Below are 17,875 nucleotides of genomic sequence, written 5' to 3'. Positions count from 1 at the left end.
GGTCTGGCATGCTTCTCTCTTTCCCAGTGATGACTCTAGACTCTTTCTTTTCCTTTATGAATGTAGTATTGTCTCTCTTTTTTTCCACTGTACCTCTTTTCTAAGTAAGACAGTTTGCTCATTTTAATTTATTGCTTAAAATGTTGCTACTGCTACGCATTTCAGCCTTTTTATAACTTGTTATAAAATGAACATATTTTTTTCTCTCCATTTTAAGAAATTTTAGGGATTCTTGGGGCAGGAAGGAAAGAGTATGGAACATCTATATGTAGTTTATTCAAGGGTCTAATTTGCAGTGGAAAAACTAGTGCCATCACCCATTGGAGAATCCGAGGAGGAAGATATTCATGCTGATAGTTGGCTGGGACTGTCTCCATTAGTTTCTTCCTTACTATTTGTTTTTTTATTTCCACCAACTCTGGCATTATATCTTTCTTCAAGAGACACATTCTTTTCTTACATGCCTAAAGTGCGGAAAAATTTCTTGTCATTTTTGTTAAAATGAAATTGGCATTTGAAATAAGCAACATTTGCTTGGCAGTTTAGGAAAAACGTGCTGATGTGAGTAAGTTTTTGTGGTTTGGTTTGTGATCCCCAAGTATTTACATTAAAGAACAGAGAGGGCTAAGGAAATGTGGCTTTCTCCAGACTCATCTCTCTGTCCAGTCTAGATTTCAGGAAGAATCCCTCAGTCTCAGTGTGCTGGTTCTCTGAGTGTTGCCCCATGTCACCATTGCCATGTACTCCTTGGTATTGTGTGTAAATGCAATCCAGAGAAACTAAACCAGTATACCAAATTGTGGGTCTGGTGTAAGATAACATTGGTTTGTCCTTTCACCCTTGACACAAGGAGCTTAGGTTTGCTAAGTAATACCCATTACAATGCTCCCAAAGCACTCCCATTTCCTCAGTATTCATCTTTAACTTTTCTATGCTCTGCTTCTCTAGCTGTTAAGTATTCATTTCCTCCAACCAGAACCTGTTACTTGTAGAGTCAAATTCTTCTGAGATATCTGGATTTGTATTTCTAAGTGAAATATTGCTTTCCTCTTTCCCTTATGCCCTTTGCATGGTTTACTTTAGAGCAGTATTCGTTTTGTATAGACACAAGAAGACAGTTAATGCTATGCTTTTATAACTTGGGAATTAGTTGACTCCAAATAATACTTACTCCTGAGCATCTGTCAAATTTACTTGACTTAAGCCTCAGTTGCCCTTAGTTCCTAGCACCCCAGAAGCAGGGTCCCAATGAAGGGACTGGATGGACAGGGCAAGCGGTAAACTACCCTAGCATCGAAATGGGACAGACTAAGTGCCATAAAATTTACAATAATCTAAAAGAATGGTTCTGTACTAATTCTGTCATAACCCAAAGAGAAGTGACTGGACAAGGACTAACCTTTCTAGGGTTAGAAAGGACTAATCTGGCCTCAGGACTATAGTGAGATGTTCCCAGCAGAGCCACCCTTTAAGCTTAATATATTTCTTACTGTGCCCATACAAAATAACTAGAAAGATTATTAAGAAGTAAATTTGGCCAGTAAATCTGCTCATCGGTCACCATCCAGAACTCATGGCTGCTTCTCACGAAAGGGAGCAAAAAATGAGGCCCCCATAACCATGCCACTGGACTCTCTGCCAGGCTGTTTTCACTCTGGGCACCCCAGAGGGGAGCAAATGAGAGCTCTCTCCACTTCAAGGGACCCAGCTCTTGAAGCCAACCTCCACAACCCAACCGCCGCCATGCTCCAGGCTGCTTTCTACATGCTCAGGCCGAGCTTCAGATATGAGTGAGCACATTCCTGGACATATCATAAGACACCCCCTACCCAGTTTTCATAATCACCACACCATATTTGATGGCGTTCAGACAGTAAGCAAAAATCTTAGAGGTAAATATATATATATATACACATATATGCATATATATATATTTTTTCAGACATATATACTAAAGTTCACATCATCCAAACTTCAACAACATGTCAGTGATTTCCTATAGAATGTCTTAATGGCTCCTGCCAAAATAGAACAATCTTCACACTGTTTTCTATAAAGGTAAAGGTAAAGGCCCTCCCGTTGATCATCGATTTTCTCGAGCGGGCCCAGTAACATCTCCATTGGAGACTTTGTTGTTACTGTGTTTGGCATATCGAATACGTCACGGGGAGCTTGCCGGGCTCTGCCGTGCAGGCGAGATACTCTCGGTAGCTTGCCGGGCTCTCCGAGAGGGGCGGAGGAATCGAACTCGGGTCGGCCATGTTGGCTGCGTGCAAGGCAAACGCCCTATATTTTTTTTGTAAGTATGTTCAGCAGTTCTTCATAACAGCACTGTAGCACTGTCCTCCCGTTGTTCATCAATTTGCTCCAGCAGGTCCAGTAATGTCTCCATCGTGAGACTTGTTACAGTGTTTCGCATATCGAATATGTCACGGGTAGCTTGCTAGGCTCTGCTGTGCAGGTAAGATATTCTTGGTATCTTGCTGAGCTCTTCGATAGGGGCAGAGGAATTGAACCTGGCTCAGCCAGGCCGGCTGCATGCAAGGCAAATGCCCTACCACTGTGCTATCACTTCATAACAGACAATACAAAATACATTATTTCGTTTGTATTTTGGGACAGGGATTAGGGGTTGGGATGGAAACATACCGAATTTGGTGGTGGGAAGGTGTAATAGTGGTGGGATTGATGTTTGAATATTAAATGTAATCAAATATTGTGAAATAACATATAAAATATAAAAAACTGAAAAAAAGAAAATTAAATAAAGGGTTAATAAGTTACATACCTTTTCAAGAACATATGGATACAACTCTAAAGGGAAAATTCAAGTTTAAGCAGTAATTCTTCTGGTCTTAAGTACAGTGAAACCACTAATTTAAAATTTTGCATATTGCAGAATCAAGAGGTATATGTTTGCAGACAGAAATAATGATAGACAAGTGCAGAGAGATGCAGAGATTAATTCTGCATAAAAGTGAATGGTAAAAGATAGAAGAGGATTAAAATATACATGGAACGCCAGATTTTGATCCTCCATAGCAGATATAAAAAGCATATAATTGGTGTAATTGACATAACAATATGACTGCATTAAAATATGTACATTAAAATTTATCTAATGAATTTCTTATGGTGACAGGGTTTGTAGGATGATTATACTAACATAATGGAAATGCAGTTCTGCCTCTATGGTTAGAGGAAATTATTTTCTAACCACTAATACAAATATTAATGTTTAATTTTCTATTATATGACTCTTTTAAATAATGTTCTTTGGTGGTAAACACTGGCTTCTTTTTTATTCTACAGAAGATCTTTGTGACATTTTTTAGCCAATTCAACTAAACATTCCAATTTGTTTCCTTGATGTCTCAAAAGCAAAATTGACATTAACTTGAATTTCATTGTTAGTGGAATTGCTTTTGTATTTTGATATATAAACAACCAATACTGTTTTACTATTTAGTATATACTGATAACATAGTCCTGATATGGCAGTAGGTACATAATGCCAGATACCAATCCTCTCTGATCTTTTGACTCAGTGTACCTCTCAATATAGCAAGCATGATCCAGGAAGTGAAATAGCACTATTTCATCAACCATTTCTAAGAAGTCTTAAAAATGCTGTCCAGTTCAGGAGAGAATGTCATTTTTTTCTCACTTAAAAGTAATTCCTTGGCAGAAGTTGTATTTAATTATTTCACACAACGAAATAATGTAGGTATTTTGAAATTCTCATATGATAACTCTTTTCATACTTATAACTCATTGCATTAAAAAAAAAAAAAAAGGGAAACCTGGCCAGCGGGCTCCACAACACTCCAAGAATTCTCTGGGCCCTGTACCACGCCAGTATTGCTGGGAGGTTGTAGATGGGGCAGGTGCTGTCTCCTCACCTTCTCCAGATGGAATTCTGGAGACCATGAGCTTCTACAAACATGGCTCCGGTATATGGGCATCAGGACTATTCTTCGGAACCGCAGTTCCATCCTGGCTCTCAGTCAGCCCCTGACCTCGGAAGTCACACCCTCAACACGCCCCCAGCGCCATCTTGCTGCATACAGCAGTGAAGAAACCTTTCCTGATATCCAAAGTGAGCAGTGGAAAGTAAATTATCTAGTGTCTGTCCCTGGAAGGCAGACTTGAATGGTGGTGGGAAAATTTGAGCAAAATATAATGCCCAACCGAAATGCATCTGGACTGTGCATTAAACTACGGCACCATGCTGCCCCCGGGAGGGGAAGGGAGTTTGTTCCTCCACCTTTTCCCCCTGGCGGCCGCAACATGGTGGCCACTATCTTTCGGAGCCTAATGGACAGCCAGGTATGAGACTGGAGTGATGAGATACGCAGGACCTCATGGAATGGGGTGTGGATCTGGCCCTGCTCCCCGCCCTGACAAGACCCTGAGTTGCCACCCACGAATGCCTCCTTCAGCTTCTGAATGACCATGATCCAAGAAGCACACAAACCAATCTCAGAACCCATCAGCTTTTGGCAGTAATCCCTCCAGACTTATTACTAGAATATTAGAAATCCAAAATCATGTGTCTGCAATAGCTCTTCATAATCAGCAATAGAAAAAAAAATTATATAATGATGTCTTTTTGGCAGGTTTGATTGTTGGGGAAAATTCTAAATAATAATGGTGGGTCTTTTGTCGTAATATTGAATGTGATCAACGTAGAGAGAGAGTAAAGTAGAAATGTGCCACACAGGCAGGGGGAGGAATGGGTGGGGGTATAACTGGGGTCCTTAGTGGTGGAAAATGTGCACTGGTAAAGGGATGGGTGTTTGATCATTGTATGACAGACCAAGACTTAAACTGAAAGGCTTTGTGACTGTTCTCACGATGATTCAATAAATAAAAAATATTTTTAAAAATGGAAATGGCAGTTTTGGGTGAAACTTTAAATAATGGACCCCAGTGTCTCCAGGTGGGGAGGGAAGTTTTGCTTTGTATTAGTTTCTACCTGTGGTAAAAGTTTAAATATTTGACCTTATTAATTTGTTAAAACTAACAAATGGTTTACTTAGATAAATATTCAATTCAGAAAACAAACAAAAATAAAAAGAAGTAAACTTAAGGTGACTCTTTAAATGATTATGGACTAAGAAAAGGAGAAATAAAGCCTTAGATGAAATTCCACCCTTAAGCAGATCTCCTAGCTGGAGGAGATCTTTGTCTTAGAAGAGCCTCCACCTAAGAAAGGGCTTTACATATGTTAATTGTGCTATCTGACCCAAGGTTAATTGCTACCCCAAACGTGGGTGATTGGGACTCTGGGAGAAGAACACGATGGAAAGAAGACAGGAATGAGGGGCAGTGTGAGACTGGAATGGGGCGCTCAGTGAGACTGGAACAGGCTGCCTGGAGAATGGAATAAATGGCGAGACCAAGATCGGAATAAACGGCAACTGATCACTAACCAGCCTGGTGGCCCTCTTCCCTCCTTCATGTATCTGTTGGTGGTGGCTGCAGGCTGGGGTAGGGAAGCAGCTGGTGGCCACTGAATGCACTTGTTGAGAGTGTGGCATAATTCTTTATTTATTGAATACACACCTGGAATACTGCACTTCAAAACAGATAATTCCCGGTTCCTCTGCTATTATCTTTAACTAGCAAGTCTCAATCTCCATTTTTTCCAGCATCCTAAATAATTTTTTGTCCATAATTAGTGATGCTTATGGCATGATGATTTACTCACACCAGTCATACACATGAGAAACTGAAGCATAAATCAGAAAGCCAGTTTGAACTACTACCTGTAGAAGCATAGGGACTCTGTAGCAACAAAGGAGAAATGTTTATCAGTGGTATTTCAGCTCACTGTGGATCTCCTTGACTGTTTCTCAGCCTTTGCATCTATTATTCTCTGCAGAATTCTTTCACTCAGTCTTATTCCTTCTTCTAAGAAAAGTATGAAAAATTAAGATTTCTCCTTGAAATGGAGCTCAGTTCTCAACTTGCTCCAGAAGAATTTTTTTTGTTTTATACGTAAAATACTACATACATACTACCAGAGTATTGATTTGTCTTAGCCCCTGTCTACTTCAGGAATATCTTGTGGAAAAAAAACTTGACTTCCTCAAACTTAGTTTGTCAAGTACACATTATACTTTACTTGCTTATGGGTATATATATTCTAATTAGATAACAAATTTAGTGGCCCATTTCAATGAAGGCAATCCAGTGCCTCTCCTGGAGTTACTGTGCCCTAAGATTGCCAAATTAATAGGTGAACAAACAGGTATTATGAAGAATCCTTGACAAAGACACTCTTAATTTTTGTTGCCTTTGCCCTAGTAATAACTGTAATTATATAAAATTAAAAATGGCCTGTTGTGATCATTACAAGAATGTGCTTTACATAAAAATAAGAGAGTGAAAGAATTAATATACTTTAATGATCTAAATACTGTGTAGTTCAGGTTTGTAAAGGTCAGAATACTTTAAAGACTTGAATATTAATTTTAGAGGGGTTTTGCTAGACTAGCTAAGAGCTGAAAAAAAAATTCCTTCATTCTCTGTCCAAATATTTTAACTTAAAATTACTAGTAGCTATTTTAGCATAAGATGTGGAGACCATGGTGTGTGTAAGTGTGTGTGTGTGTGTGTCTGTGTGTGTGTGTGTGTGTGTGTAAAGTTTTTGTTTCCAAATGTTTAAAGAAAGGATTAAAGGCAATTTATGGTGTGAGTAAGAAATAATAAAAGTAGTAACAATGAAATGTCTACTAAACTGTCATCATTTTCTGGTATTATGAACCTTATCAACCTAGTGGGAATTTTGTGTTCAAAAAGAATTATTATGCTTTATGAATTTGTTATGCTTTAACATAAAATGTAACATCAATGTTATAACTGTACTGGAGTATTTGTTTTATTCTTCTATTTGAAAACAGGGAGTTATTCAGTTATATGGAAGATAAGGTTTATCTTTTGAAGCTTTAATCATGGGATTCAAGAAATATCACTTAATCACTTAACTTCCCGTTAGTCGTCGATTTGCTCGAGCGGGCGCCAGTAACGTCTCCATTTGTCCCTGTCGCGTGCTAGTGTAGCCCAATGGCATCTCTTCGCTCCGGGAACATGGAGGGCCTCAAACCGATCGTTCATGATCTTGACAAAGAAGTCTGACCATCTGGTAGGTGGGCGGCCACGCGGTCTCTTGACATCCCGTGGAATCCAATCAGTAACAGCTCTAGTCCAACGGTCGTCTTTAAATCTCATTACGTGACCAGCCCATCTGATTTTCGACACCTTGGCAAATGAGACAGCGTCCCTGATCCTTGATCGTCGACGGATGTCAGAACTCCGGATTCGTTCCCTCATTTGAGTGAAACGTGATATTCCAAGCATAGCTCTTTCTATTCTTCTTTGGGAGACCTGAATGGCGTTCTCATCTTGTTTGCGTAGGGCCCAGGTCTCTGAGGCATATGTTAATGCAGGAAGAACAGTGGAATCAAAGAGATGTGCCCGGAGCCGGAGGTTCTTCGTCCTCTTAGCTATTTCTTCCACGTTCTTGAAGGCATTCCAAGCCGCTCTCTTCCTCCTGCGCAGCTCGGGTGCCAGGACACTACTTCCACTACCCAGCCGTCGCCACACTCCAGGACGCTTTCCAGACCCGCGCGGCCGCTCCGGCCGAGACCCACGCACAACTGAAGACCCACAGAACAAGGTAAGCGGAACTCTCTGAGACCTTGGACTCCAGGCTCGCCGGACCCAGGGACAGAGCTTCTCTGCTTGCTCCCACCACCACAGGTGACAAAGGGATTCTAATCAGGAGCCCCACCCTACCCTGCCCTGTCTGCTTCCATCAACCACCCAGGGATCGAATTGTGCACAGGAGACCCACCCTACCCAGATAAATACCCCACTGGCAGACTTCCACTCTCGACACTACTTCCACTACCCAGCCGTCGCCACACTCCAGGACGCTTTCCGGACCCGCGCGGCCGCAAGCGGCCGCGCGACACATCATAAGACACTAAATACCTGTCTTCTGGAATTGTCGTACCATATTTGATAGGGTTCAAATATGGTAACACCTACAAGGGGGATTAGAGGTCACCCCAAAAGCCTCTATACCTCTCGGAAAGACTGGCAAGCTACCGAGAGTATTCCGCCCGCACGGAAGAGCCTGGCAAGCTATCCGCTGTGTATTCGATATGCCAAAACCAGTAACTACAACTGGTCTCATTCACCTGACCCTGAAGGCTTCACCGACATGGCAGCACTGAGAAGGATGAGAAAGGAGAGGCCGACAAAATCTCAAGGCCGACCTAGGCTGCCACAACGAAGGAAGACAAAAATGATCGTCTGTACTTTCAATGCACGTACGCTAGCATCAGATGCATCCATCGAGGACCTGATGGTACAAGCGCGAATGATCAAGTACGACATCATTGGTCTGACCGAGACAAGAAGGCACGAATCTCACCATGCCGTTTTCGAAACTGGAGAAGAATTGTTCCTCGGAACATGCGATAAAAGAGGTGTTGGAGGCGTTGTTGTCCTTGTCAACACAAACTTGGCCAAGAGCATTGATTCATTCGAATGCCTAACAACCCGAATCGGACGTTTACATTTAAATAGATGTGGCTCACTGCCTGCAGTTTCTATCTTCGTTGTCTATGCACCAACATCTCATTATGATGAAAGAGAAATCGAGAAGTTCTACATGGAGCTAGAGAAGTTCTATAAAGAAGACCACACCTTCTACAAGATCATTGTGGGTGATTTTAATGCCAAGATAGGACCTAGAAGATCAGCTGAAGAACTTCACATCGGAACCCATGGCCTAGAATGGAACGAACAGGGTGAGAGACTGTCTGAGTTCATCATGTCGACTAAGACCATTCATGGTAACTCACAGTTCCAGAAGGCAGAATCTAAACGATGGACATGGGAGTCTCCCGGTGGACGATTCCACAACGAAATAGACCACATCATATTCAATCGACGGTTTTGCCTGACTGATGTCGCTGTTGTCCCAAAATTTCGAACGGGATCGGACCACCGTCTCCTTCGTGCAAAATTCTACTTCACAGAGCGGGGAGAAAGGGCTGCAAAGTTCAAAAAGAGAACTCCCAGAACGACCACCAACTGGGAACTCTTTGGTACTATTGCGGCAACATGGGAAGATGCCATTGTTGACAACATTGACGAGGAATACGATCGACTGGTTCAGCACCTCCATGAATGTGCGAGGAACGCCAAGAGAGAGATAGCCACAAAAAGTCGCCTATCTTCGAAAACTCTTGAGCTAATTCGCCAGCGTGGTTTGGCACATGCCTCAGGCAACCGCAAGCTAACGTCCGAGCTCGCAAAGCAGTGCAGAGATGCGATCAAGGAAGACCTCAAAGAGAGAAGAGCAGAAGTACTGGTAGATGCGGCAGAAGCCGGGAAAAGTATTCGTAACGCCCGCCTGTCCTTCACCAACTATAAGACCAAGATGACTGCCCTCCAACGTCCTGATGGATCCATCACATCCTCCAGAACGGCAATGGAGAAGATTATCCATGACTTCTACTCAAATCTCTTCGATAGCCATGTCCACTTGCCGACATACCAAATTCCACAGGATGGGTATGTCGTTCCCAACGTTCTCCCTTCCGAAATCCGACACGCCATTTCGTCAGTAAAGAAGCAAACAGCACCCGGCCCAGACAAGGTCAGACCTGAACACCTGAAGAACCTGCCGTCAGTACTCATCAATACACTGGCTCGGCTCTTCACTCGCTACCTGTCTGAATGCAAGGTTCCATCTCAATGGAAAACCAGCAGGACCGTACTACTGTTCAAGAAGGGAGACATCCATGACATTGGCAACTATCGCCCGATCTGCCTATTGTCTGTCATCTACAAGTTGTTCACTCGAGTCATCCTGAATAGGATTGGCAGAACACTAGATGAAGGACAACCATGTGAGCAAGCAAGGTTCCGCAAAGGATTCAGCACCATCGACCATATCCACACGATAACCAAGCTCATTGAGGTTTCTCAGGAGTTCAAGATGCCGCTCTGCTTAACGTTCATTGATTTAAAGAAGGCCTTTGATTCTGTTGAGACGGAAGTGCTCATTGAAGCCCTAGCCAATCAGGGCATTCAAGCCCAATACATCAGGATCCTCCGTGAGCTGTATTGCGGATTCACTACCAGGATCTCACCATTCTACAAAGAAGTGATCGTTGATGTCAAGAGAGGGGTGCGGCAGGGTGATACCATTTCACCGAAACTCTTCAGTGCCACCCTCGAGAACATCATGTGACGACTGGAATGGGAAGGAATGGGAGTGAAGATAGATGGTCGGCAACTACACCACCTCCGCTTTGCTGATGACATTGTTTTAATAACACCAAACATCAGCCAAGCGGCACATATGCTGGCCGACTTTGACTGTGAGTGTGGAAAGGTAGGACTACAGCTGAATCTTACGAAGACAATGTTTATGAGAAACAGCCTTGTTCCTGATGCCCCATTCGCTCTCAATGGAACGACCATCTCCGAATGCAACAGCTATGTGTACCTAGGTCGAGAGGTCAAGAAATATATTTATAATTAATTTCTTTGAAGATAATGGTTTTTAAGCTATATATAAAAATCATTTTAAGGTCTGAAAAGACAGTACAGCAGATATGGGACTTTCCTTAAATGTAGATCACCCAGGTTTTGATCCCTGACATCTCATATGCCCCCCCCAAGTACCACCAGGAGTAATTTCTGAGTGCATAGTCATAAGTATATAATCAAAAATAATTCCTGAGTACCATTCGGTGTGGCCTGAAACCCACCCTTCAAATGTTTTATTAATAAGTCATTTTCTTTTTAGTTTCTCCAAAAATGCTCCATTTTTAATTCCCCCCAAAAGTTATAATAAATAAAAAATAAATTAAACTTAAAGGTCATTTTACTTCCTATTTGGCAGGCTACCGAATGTAACCTGCCCACACGGCAAAGACTGGCAAACTCCCCGTGGCGTACCCAATATGCCAAACACCAGTAACAATGATGGGTCTCATTCTCCTAACCCTGAAAGAGCCTTTAGAATCTCAGGGCTAGAATGAAGGAGACATTACTGGTGCCTGCTCGAGGCAATTGATGAACAACAGGATGATTGTGATAGTTTAATTCCTATGGTGGTAATTTTATTTTATTTTATTCATTGATTTTTATTTACAAATATTTAAATTAAATATCTTACTATAATTGAAATTGAAACAGTAATTGCAAAAACTTCATTAATAATCTCAACGAAGCTGTTATATAATTGAAACTTTTTATTATTTGAGATAAGTTAGGTCAGTGGTGGCAGTATATTACCCAGTGTGAAATAGCAGTACCAGATCATCATGCAGAACGGATTTCTAAGAAATACTCTATTTTTAATGGTCTCAGACAAATTTGATAATATTTCCCTCATTTATTATTTCTCTTGTTTGTTTATCTTATTTATTGAATATCTCTCTTGTTATTTAATACTTAGAAAGTATTACTAGAAATATTAAAGCCATCATTATTTCTGTTTTCTGCATTCAATTAAATGATCAGTTTCCAAATCTGATAAAACTCCATTTTTATTTATTTGTTTTTGGTCAAACACCACTGTACTCATGATTTACTCCTGACTCTGCACTCAGGGATCACTCCTGGCTAGGCTTGGGGTATACCATATGGGGTTCCAGGGTTGAACCCTGTTAGCACTTGGAAAGTAAGTGTCTTGCTCTCTGTATTATTTCTTCAACCACAAAGCTCAAATTTTGAAAAACCTACTCGTGTTTATTTCAAACAGCTTTACACATGGATGAATGTGATATGGAAAGTAAAGCTTAAATATTTGTAAATGTACATGAATAAACAAGATATACTGTTTTTAATACCTTTCATTTATTTTTCGGAGAGCCCGGCAAGCTACCGAGAGTATTGGATATGCCAGACACAGTAACAACAAAGTCTCCAATGGAGACGTTACTGGGCCCGCTCAAGCAAATCGATGATCAACGGGAGGGCCTTTACTTTTACTTTACTTTAATTTATTTAATCACTGTCACTGTATCACTGTCATCCTGTTCATCGATTTCCTCGAGCAGGCACCAGTAACGTCTCCATTTGTCCTAGCCCTGAGATTTTAGCAAGTGCCTCATTAGAGGCTCCTTCAGGGTCAGGGGACTGAGACCCATCATTATTACTGGGTTTTGGCATATTGAATACGCCACAGGGAGCTTGCCAGACTCTGCCGTGCGGGCAGGATCCACTCCTTAGCCTGTCCGGTTCTCCAAGAGTGAGAACTAGACAATAAGAGGTCATTCGCGTCCACGCACTTCGGGAGCTGGGTTTTATAGTCCCTGGGTCTTGACCGTTGATAGGATAACACGGCACTGGTACAGTTGGTGGGTGTAATGCCTAGCTACTGGAAGATGGGCGATCTGGGTAGAGGAGGCCCAGTCCCAATCCGAGCAGGCATTGTTTAATAGTGCCAGTCTTATTATTGCATCTGACATGAGTTCTCTGCCACCATATCTAAAAATGATGAATAATTCTTTTTTTCTGTGTAAATAAGTGCATTAACACTCTCTTAATATAAGGTGAAAAGTATATGCCAAACTACTAATATGCTTGTAGACTGTTTCATTTTATATCCTTTGATTCTAATTGAAGAACTTTAGATGAATTAGGCTCTAGTAGACACATCTGTTTTTGAACCAAATGTCAGGTAATATTCCTGTGTGTGATCTTATTTTCCTCAATAATTTGAAGACTTGATGAGGCTTTTTCAACTCTGAGAAGCCTGTGTTCTTTCTTGAACATGCCATTCTCTCTCTTTCTCTCTCTCTCTCTCTCTCTCTCTCTCTCTCTCTCTCTCTCTCTCTCTCTCTCTCTCTCTCTCTCTCTCCCACACACACACCCGGACGTCTCTCTAAATACTTTTAACAAACACTTTTTGCTTTACTAAAAAAATAAGTAAATAAGTAATGAGTTGATGCTTTCCCATCTATCATAATGATTATAATGATAGGGGCTTTGTTTAAGTCCTTACAGTTGTTTGTTTTTTGTTTTCCTCTTTCTCTACTCAGAGTTAAAGAAGCTGAAGAGGTGTGTAGACAGAAGAAGGGAAAATCACTGTATAAAATTAAACCAAGACATGACTCTGGAATTGTAAGTCTTCAACTTGTCTGTAGTTCTCCTTTGTTTTTACACTCTAACTATAATAGATGTTGGCTCATATAATTTTTGAAAATATTTTTCTTTACATTTCAGATAATAATGAGTTTCTGAATCTCCTGTAGGGCCTTTAAATCGGTCCACAAAAGTTAAGATGATCTTAATATTCAGCATTTAGATCCTATGAATGAAAAAATCAAACAAAGTTTTAAAAGACCTAAAATAGAACAAGAGAGTGCATGATGTGGATTTCTGAGTGTTAGTGAGCTATGTGGCTAGGCTTTCATTGCTCGTCATACATAGGTACAGTACCCGGCTGAGTGAACTCTAAGGGGATTCCATCCTTGAATTCCTGTTGGGAATCTCAGGCATGATGGGAAATGCCGGGTATACGGGAAATAGCCTTTCCTTAGGCCTGGGGGCTGAGAATGGGTTTGATCCCGTAGTATGGTCTGCAGAGTGAATGGTAATCAAAAGTAAACAAGCTCATCTAAACGTCCCCTCTGCCCATTTCTTTTATTAAAATAAAATACAAAATCTTACATCCTAGGATAGGAGGGAAGAACTTCATTAAAATGACAACTTTCTCTTGGTACTGTCATTGCTTTGTTAAATGTTTTAAAGAATTATTAGTGCTACAAAGTAAATGATGCTATTTTAAATGAAAAAATGAGATGTTCTTAATAATAGGCGCAGTTTGTGGACCAGGGATGTAGTACAGGGGTCACGGGGTCACAGACCTTGTTTTGTTTGTGCTAGACCTGCATGGATCTCTGTATTGCAGGCTGGCATGTCCTCTACCACAATGCAGCAACAGCGGGTATAATTGAGAGCCCCTTTAAATACCGCTGGTGTGTTCCTGGAATTCTCCAAAATACCCCACTGAGGTAGTCCAGCATTGAATTCTTTGGCCCTGAACAGTCAAGTTAAAAATTGCAGAAAGTGCTCTGGCCTTTTGAGTACTGCTTGTGATACACCACCCTAAAAGAGTATTTTGAATTGAATTAGTACAACATAATATAAATGAAAAAAGATATTTAAATAATTCATATTGGCCTATGGCTAAATAGCCCAATTTTGAAAAAATAAAGATTTAACTTAAAATTTTTTTTTCCTAGTTTGGGAATACAGCTCGGTGATCAGGGCCATGTAGCCCCTATGAACTGTAGGTATTTATTTTCCTGGTATTCCCTAGAACCACTGGTTCCTGGCAGCACCAAGTGGTCACCTGGGCATTGACTGATCTGGCTGATTTGCTGAGTCAACTATCACTGGGAGAGGCTCTAATCCACTGAGAATTAATTGATAACAGAATAGATTAAAATGTTATTTTCCCTATCTCCTTGTTTCAGACTTTGACAATAAATTCCAAAGTATTAGCATTTAGAAGTAGTGTATAGTGACCCTCAAGTCATATTTAACTAGCATAGTATGCATTTTACAAGTCAATTTGTGGTTCACTGTCACTGTCACTGTCCTCCCATTGTTCATCAATTTGCTCAAATGGGCCCAGTAACATTGTGTTATCCTATTATAATGTAATTATTCACTGTAGATTTTTCAGCTTAAAATGTGTGTGCATATTTTTAGATAAATGTAATAAATGTATTTCATAAGTTATTAAAATTTAGAACTTTTAAAGAAAAAAAGAAAAAATATCCCCTAAGAATATGGGCTGCGTGGGGTTGTGGAGAAAGTATTGGAGGTAGAAGCATCCTCAGCATTATTAGCAGCATTTTCTGTTGCCATGAGCAGCATTCTGTTGCTCATGGCAACAGAAAAACTTGGTGGCCCTAGAAATTCCCAGCACCTCAGAATCCCTGTATTGAATTGTTGATTATTTCGGGCTAGTGAGCTCTACTTTGGGATCCCCATATTTCCTACAAAAATAAAAGATGTGGTTAATACCCTACTCTCACAAAATTTAAAATAAAAAAACTAAAGCTACTTCCTTTAAGTTTCTTTGTATGAAAATTAATATGATGATAAGCATTATCTTATAGTTTAGTTTAACCTTTTATTGTTGAAGTACATTTTAAAAATTATTTAATACTGTTATAAAGGTAAAAAGTGAATTTAATAATCACTTAGCATTAGCAGATTCATTTTTATATTTACACATTTTCATGTAGGATTGAGAATCAGAAAGGTAAGTTTGAAACCTTTTTATCATAATTAGAAGTTAAGTTTTTTAAAACATTTTTCCTCAAAATTATTTGGTGACTGGTCTTATTGAAAAATTTTAAAAATAAATTCTAGTCATTTTTTTTCTTCTGTGTATGTTTTTGATGGAGCATTACCCTTTCCATAGATTTTTGTCCAAATGTAAATAAAGATTTAATTTGAACTATTCGAAAGTTCATATATTTTTTAAAACTTCTTTGAACTAATGATACATTTAATCTGGTACATTTATTTTCTTTCAGAAAGCAAAGATAAGCATGAAAACCTGAACAATAAAAAGTGGAATGAAAATGACTCATTGTAAGCACTTCACAATTCATCTGACTGGCGAGAGGGAAGGAATACACAGCATTTTAATCATTTTTCATCTTGACCTCTTACATAAACTTTGTGTTTTCTAGATTGTTGAATTTCACTGTACATTCGTATAAAAATGCAAAAACAGTAGACAAGTGGAGAATTTGACACCTTTTCTCTTTGTAAAAGTTTATGGTATTATACCAATAGACCAAAACAGCATGGATAAAAGCAGTATCTGCATTAATTCTGAACATGCTAAATTATCATAATTCTTAATTTTGTGAGAATAATCCTCAGAGCAACAACATTTTTCTTTCTACTGATAACCAATATTCCACATCACTGCATTTAGATATATGAATAAAATGTTATTTCCATTAAATTGTTTTTAGCAGTTTTATGTCTCCCTATACATTTTCTTTTTTAAATTTTAAGTGTCATTTATATGTCATAATAAAGGCTTTACCAACTTCTGTGTTTCTCTCCATAACTCTGTGTTGGAATATTGTCTCCTTTTCCCTCACAAGTCACATAAAATGTAGAAAATATATATAGCAAAAGGAAAGTGTTTTCCTATCATTTACTATAGGCAAAGATCAAAATTTTAAATAATGAGGATTTTTTTTGTTGGGGTAAATCTTTTAGACCATCATAAATCTAGCAGCAAGATAAAATAGACTGAAGGTGTTATCTTCTGTAACTTTAAAATATGATATAACATTTCTGAAGGTATTTGAGTAAATTGTGCTCATGAAATTACCAAACATAATTGGCGCCTCAGAAGGAAAGTTTGGGAATGAATTGGGATTTTCCCTGAACCTATTAATAAACATAACTTCCTTAGTTCTTTGACATACTTGAGGTTCTTTATATGTTCCAGCAGGTGCTTAAAGCTGTAAAAATGAATATGTAATCAATCTGAAGGGGGTCTAAGAAAGGAATTTTTAAAACTTCAAGGTGAGGGAACACAGTATATTTCAGCTTATAATGCATTGGGATAGTTTTGGCTAACATTAATTGTTTTTTTTTTAATTTGTTTTCATGACATTTGTTGGGGATACTGGTTGTGGGTAAAAGGGAGAATTGATTCAAAGCAATTATGGAAAACTACTTACAAAGATAAATAATACTCCATGTCATAACTACATTTATATTTATGTATAGTATGGACTCTTAGTTTGTTTTATTTTTGTAGTTTCAATGCAAAGAAAAAGTAGCTGAATTTTGTTATTGTTGTTTTATAGTCTTCCTGTTCCCTTCATTTCCTCCTATGTGTATATCACCATTCTTCAATGAAATAATCGGGCATTTAACAAAGATCGCTATGTGCAATACTATATTTAGTGTTTCTATTTCAATTTTTCTAAAATGTTAATTTATATGAAAATAAAATGAATAATGAAAGCATTCAGTGCCTATTTATGATTACTACCTGAGGAAACATAAAATTCAGCCACATCATGTTTGATAGTAAATGTGTGTTATTGCATCATACTATCACCAAAAGAGTCAATGTTCCTTTTCCATTGCTCTCAGGTACTCCTCCTTCTGTCCTTCTGATTCTTTTTACAGAGTCTAAACTTTAAATTTTAAAGTTATTTCAGATACATAATTGTTAGTAGTATTTAATGAATATTATTTTTAGAGATAAAATAATCATTCTGCTATTTCAAAACATATTTAATTAAATGTTCTTACATAATTTTAAGTGAAATTTATTTCCCAATTATTACTACTAATATGTTCTTACAAAAAACATTCCAAAAGTTTTAGCTTAGAAGCAAAAAATGTATTTGATATAAATGAAGAGGTGAAGAGCTATTAGGAGATGGTAAAGCAAAGGAAAAACTATAATACAAAAGAGATGAATATAGAAGAAGAAATATAAGAAATGGAAACTAAACTTTATACTAATAGAGAAGCATGGGTAGATGCCTTTTATTCATAAACAAGCTCTGCATTTAGTTCTGATTGAATGTTGCAGTGTAAACTCATCATTTGTTCGTTGGCTTGTCATCTACTATTTCAAGGCTTAACACTAATAACTACACATTAAAAAGGAGAATAACTTGATATTTATATCATTAGAGAAAAACTGAATGTAGAACACCAATTAAAGTCCACTGTAACACTCTCTTTAGAAAGTGCACAAAAATAAATATGCGGGGATGATTAGAAATTAAACACCTGAAAAGGATGAAGAGAAATCCTCAAATACAGTACT

The 17,875-nt window shown here is 38.9% G+C and overlaps 1 protein-coding gene across 1 annotated transcript in view; it reads left to right on the top strand.

Moving 5' to 3' along the window:
- The window catches only part of FMN2 (formin 2), a 391,740-nt gene extending 375,616 nt beyond the window's left edge, over positions 1-16,124 (top strand). The window contains exons 17-18 of the mRNA XM_056132042.1: positions 13,080-13,161; positions 15,594-16,124. Coding sequence (XP_055988017.1) covers positions 13,080-13,161; positions 15,594-15,620 — 109 coding nt within the window. The 3' untranslated portion in view covers positions 15,621-16,124. The remainder of the gene's footprint in view (positions 1-13,079; positions 13,162-15,593) is intronic.
- Positions 16,125-17,875: the final 1,751 nt, after the last annotated feature.

Source organism: Sorex fumeus, unplaced genomic scaffold, assembly GCF_029834395.1.
Source record: "Sorex fumeus unplaced genomic scaffold, SorFum_2.1 ptg000007l, whole genome shotgun sequence".
NCBI lineage: Eukaryota > Metazoa > Chordata > Mammalia > Eulipotyphla > Soricidae > Sorex > Sorex fumeus.
Note: the sequence above shows the minus strand (reverse complement) of the source record. Positions and strands in the feature narration are given on the sequence as shown.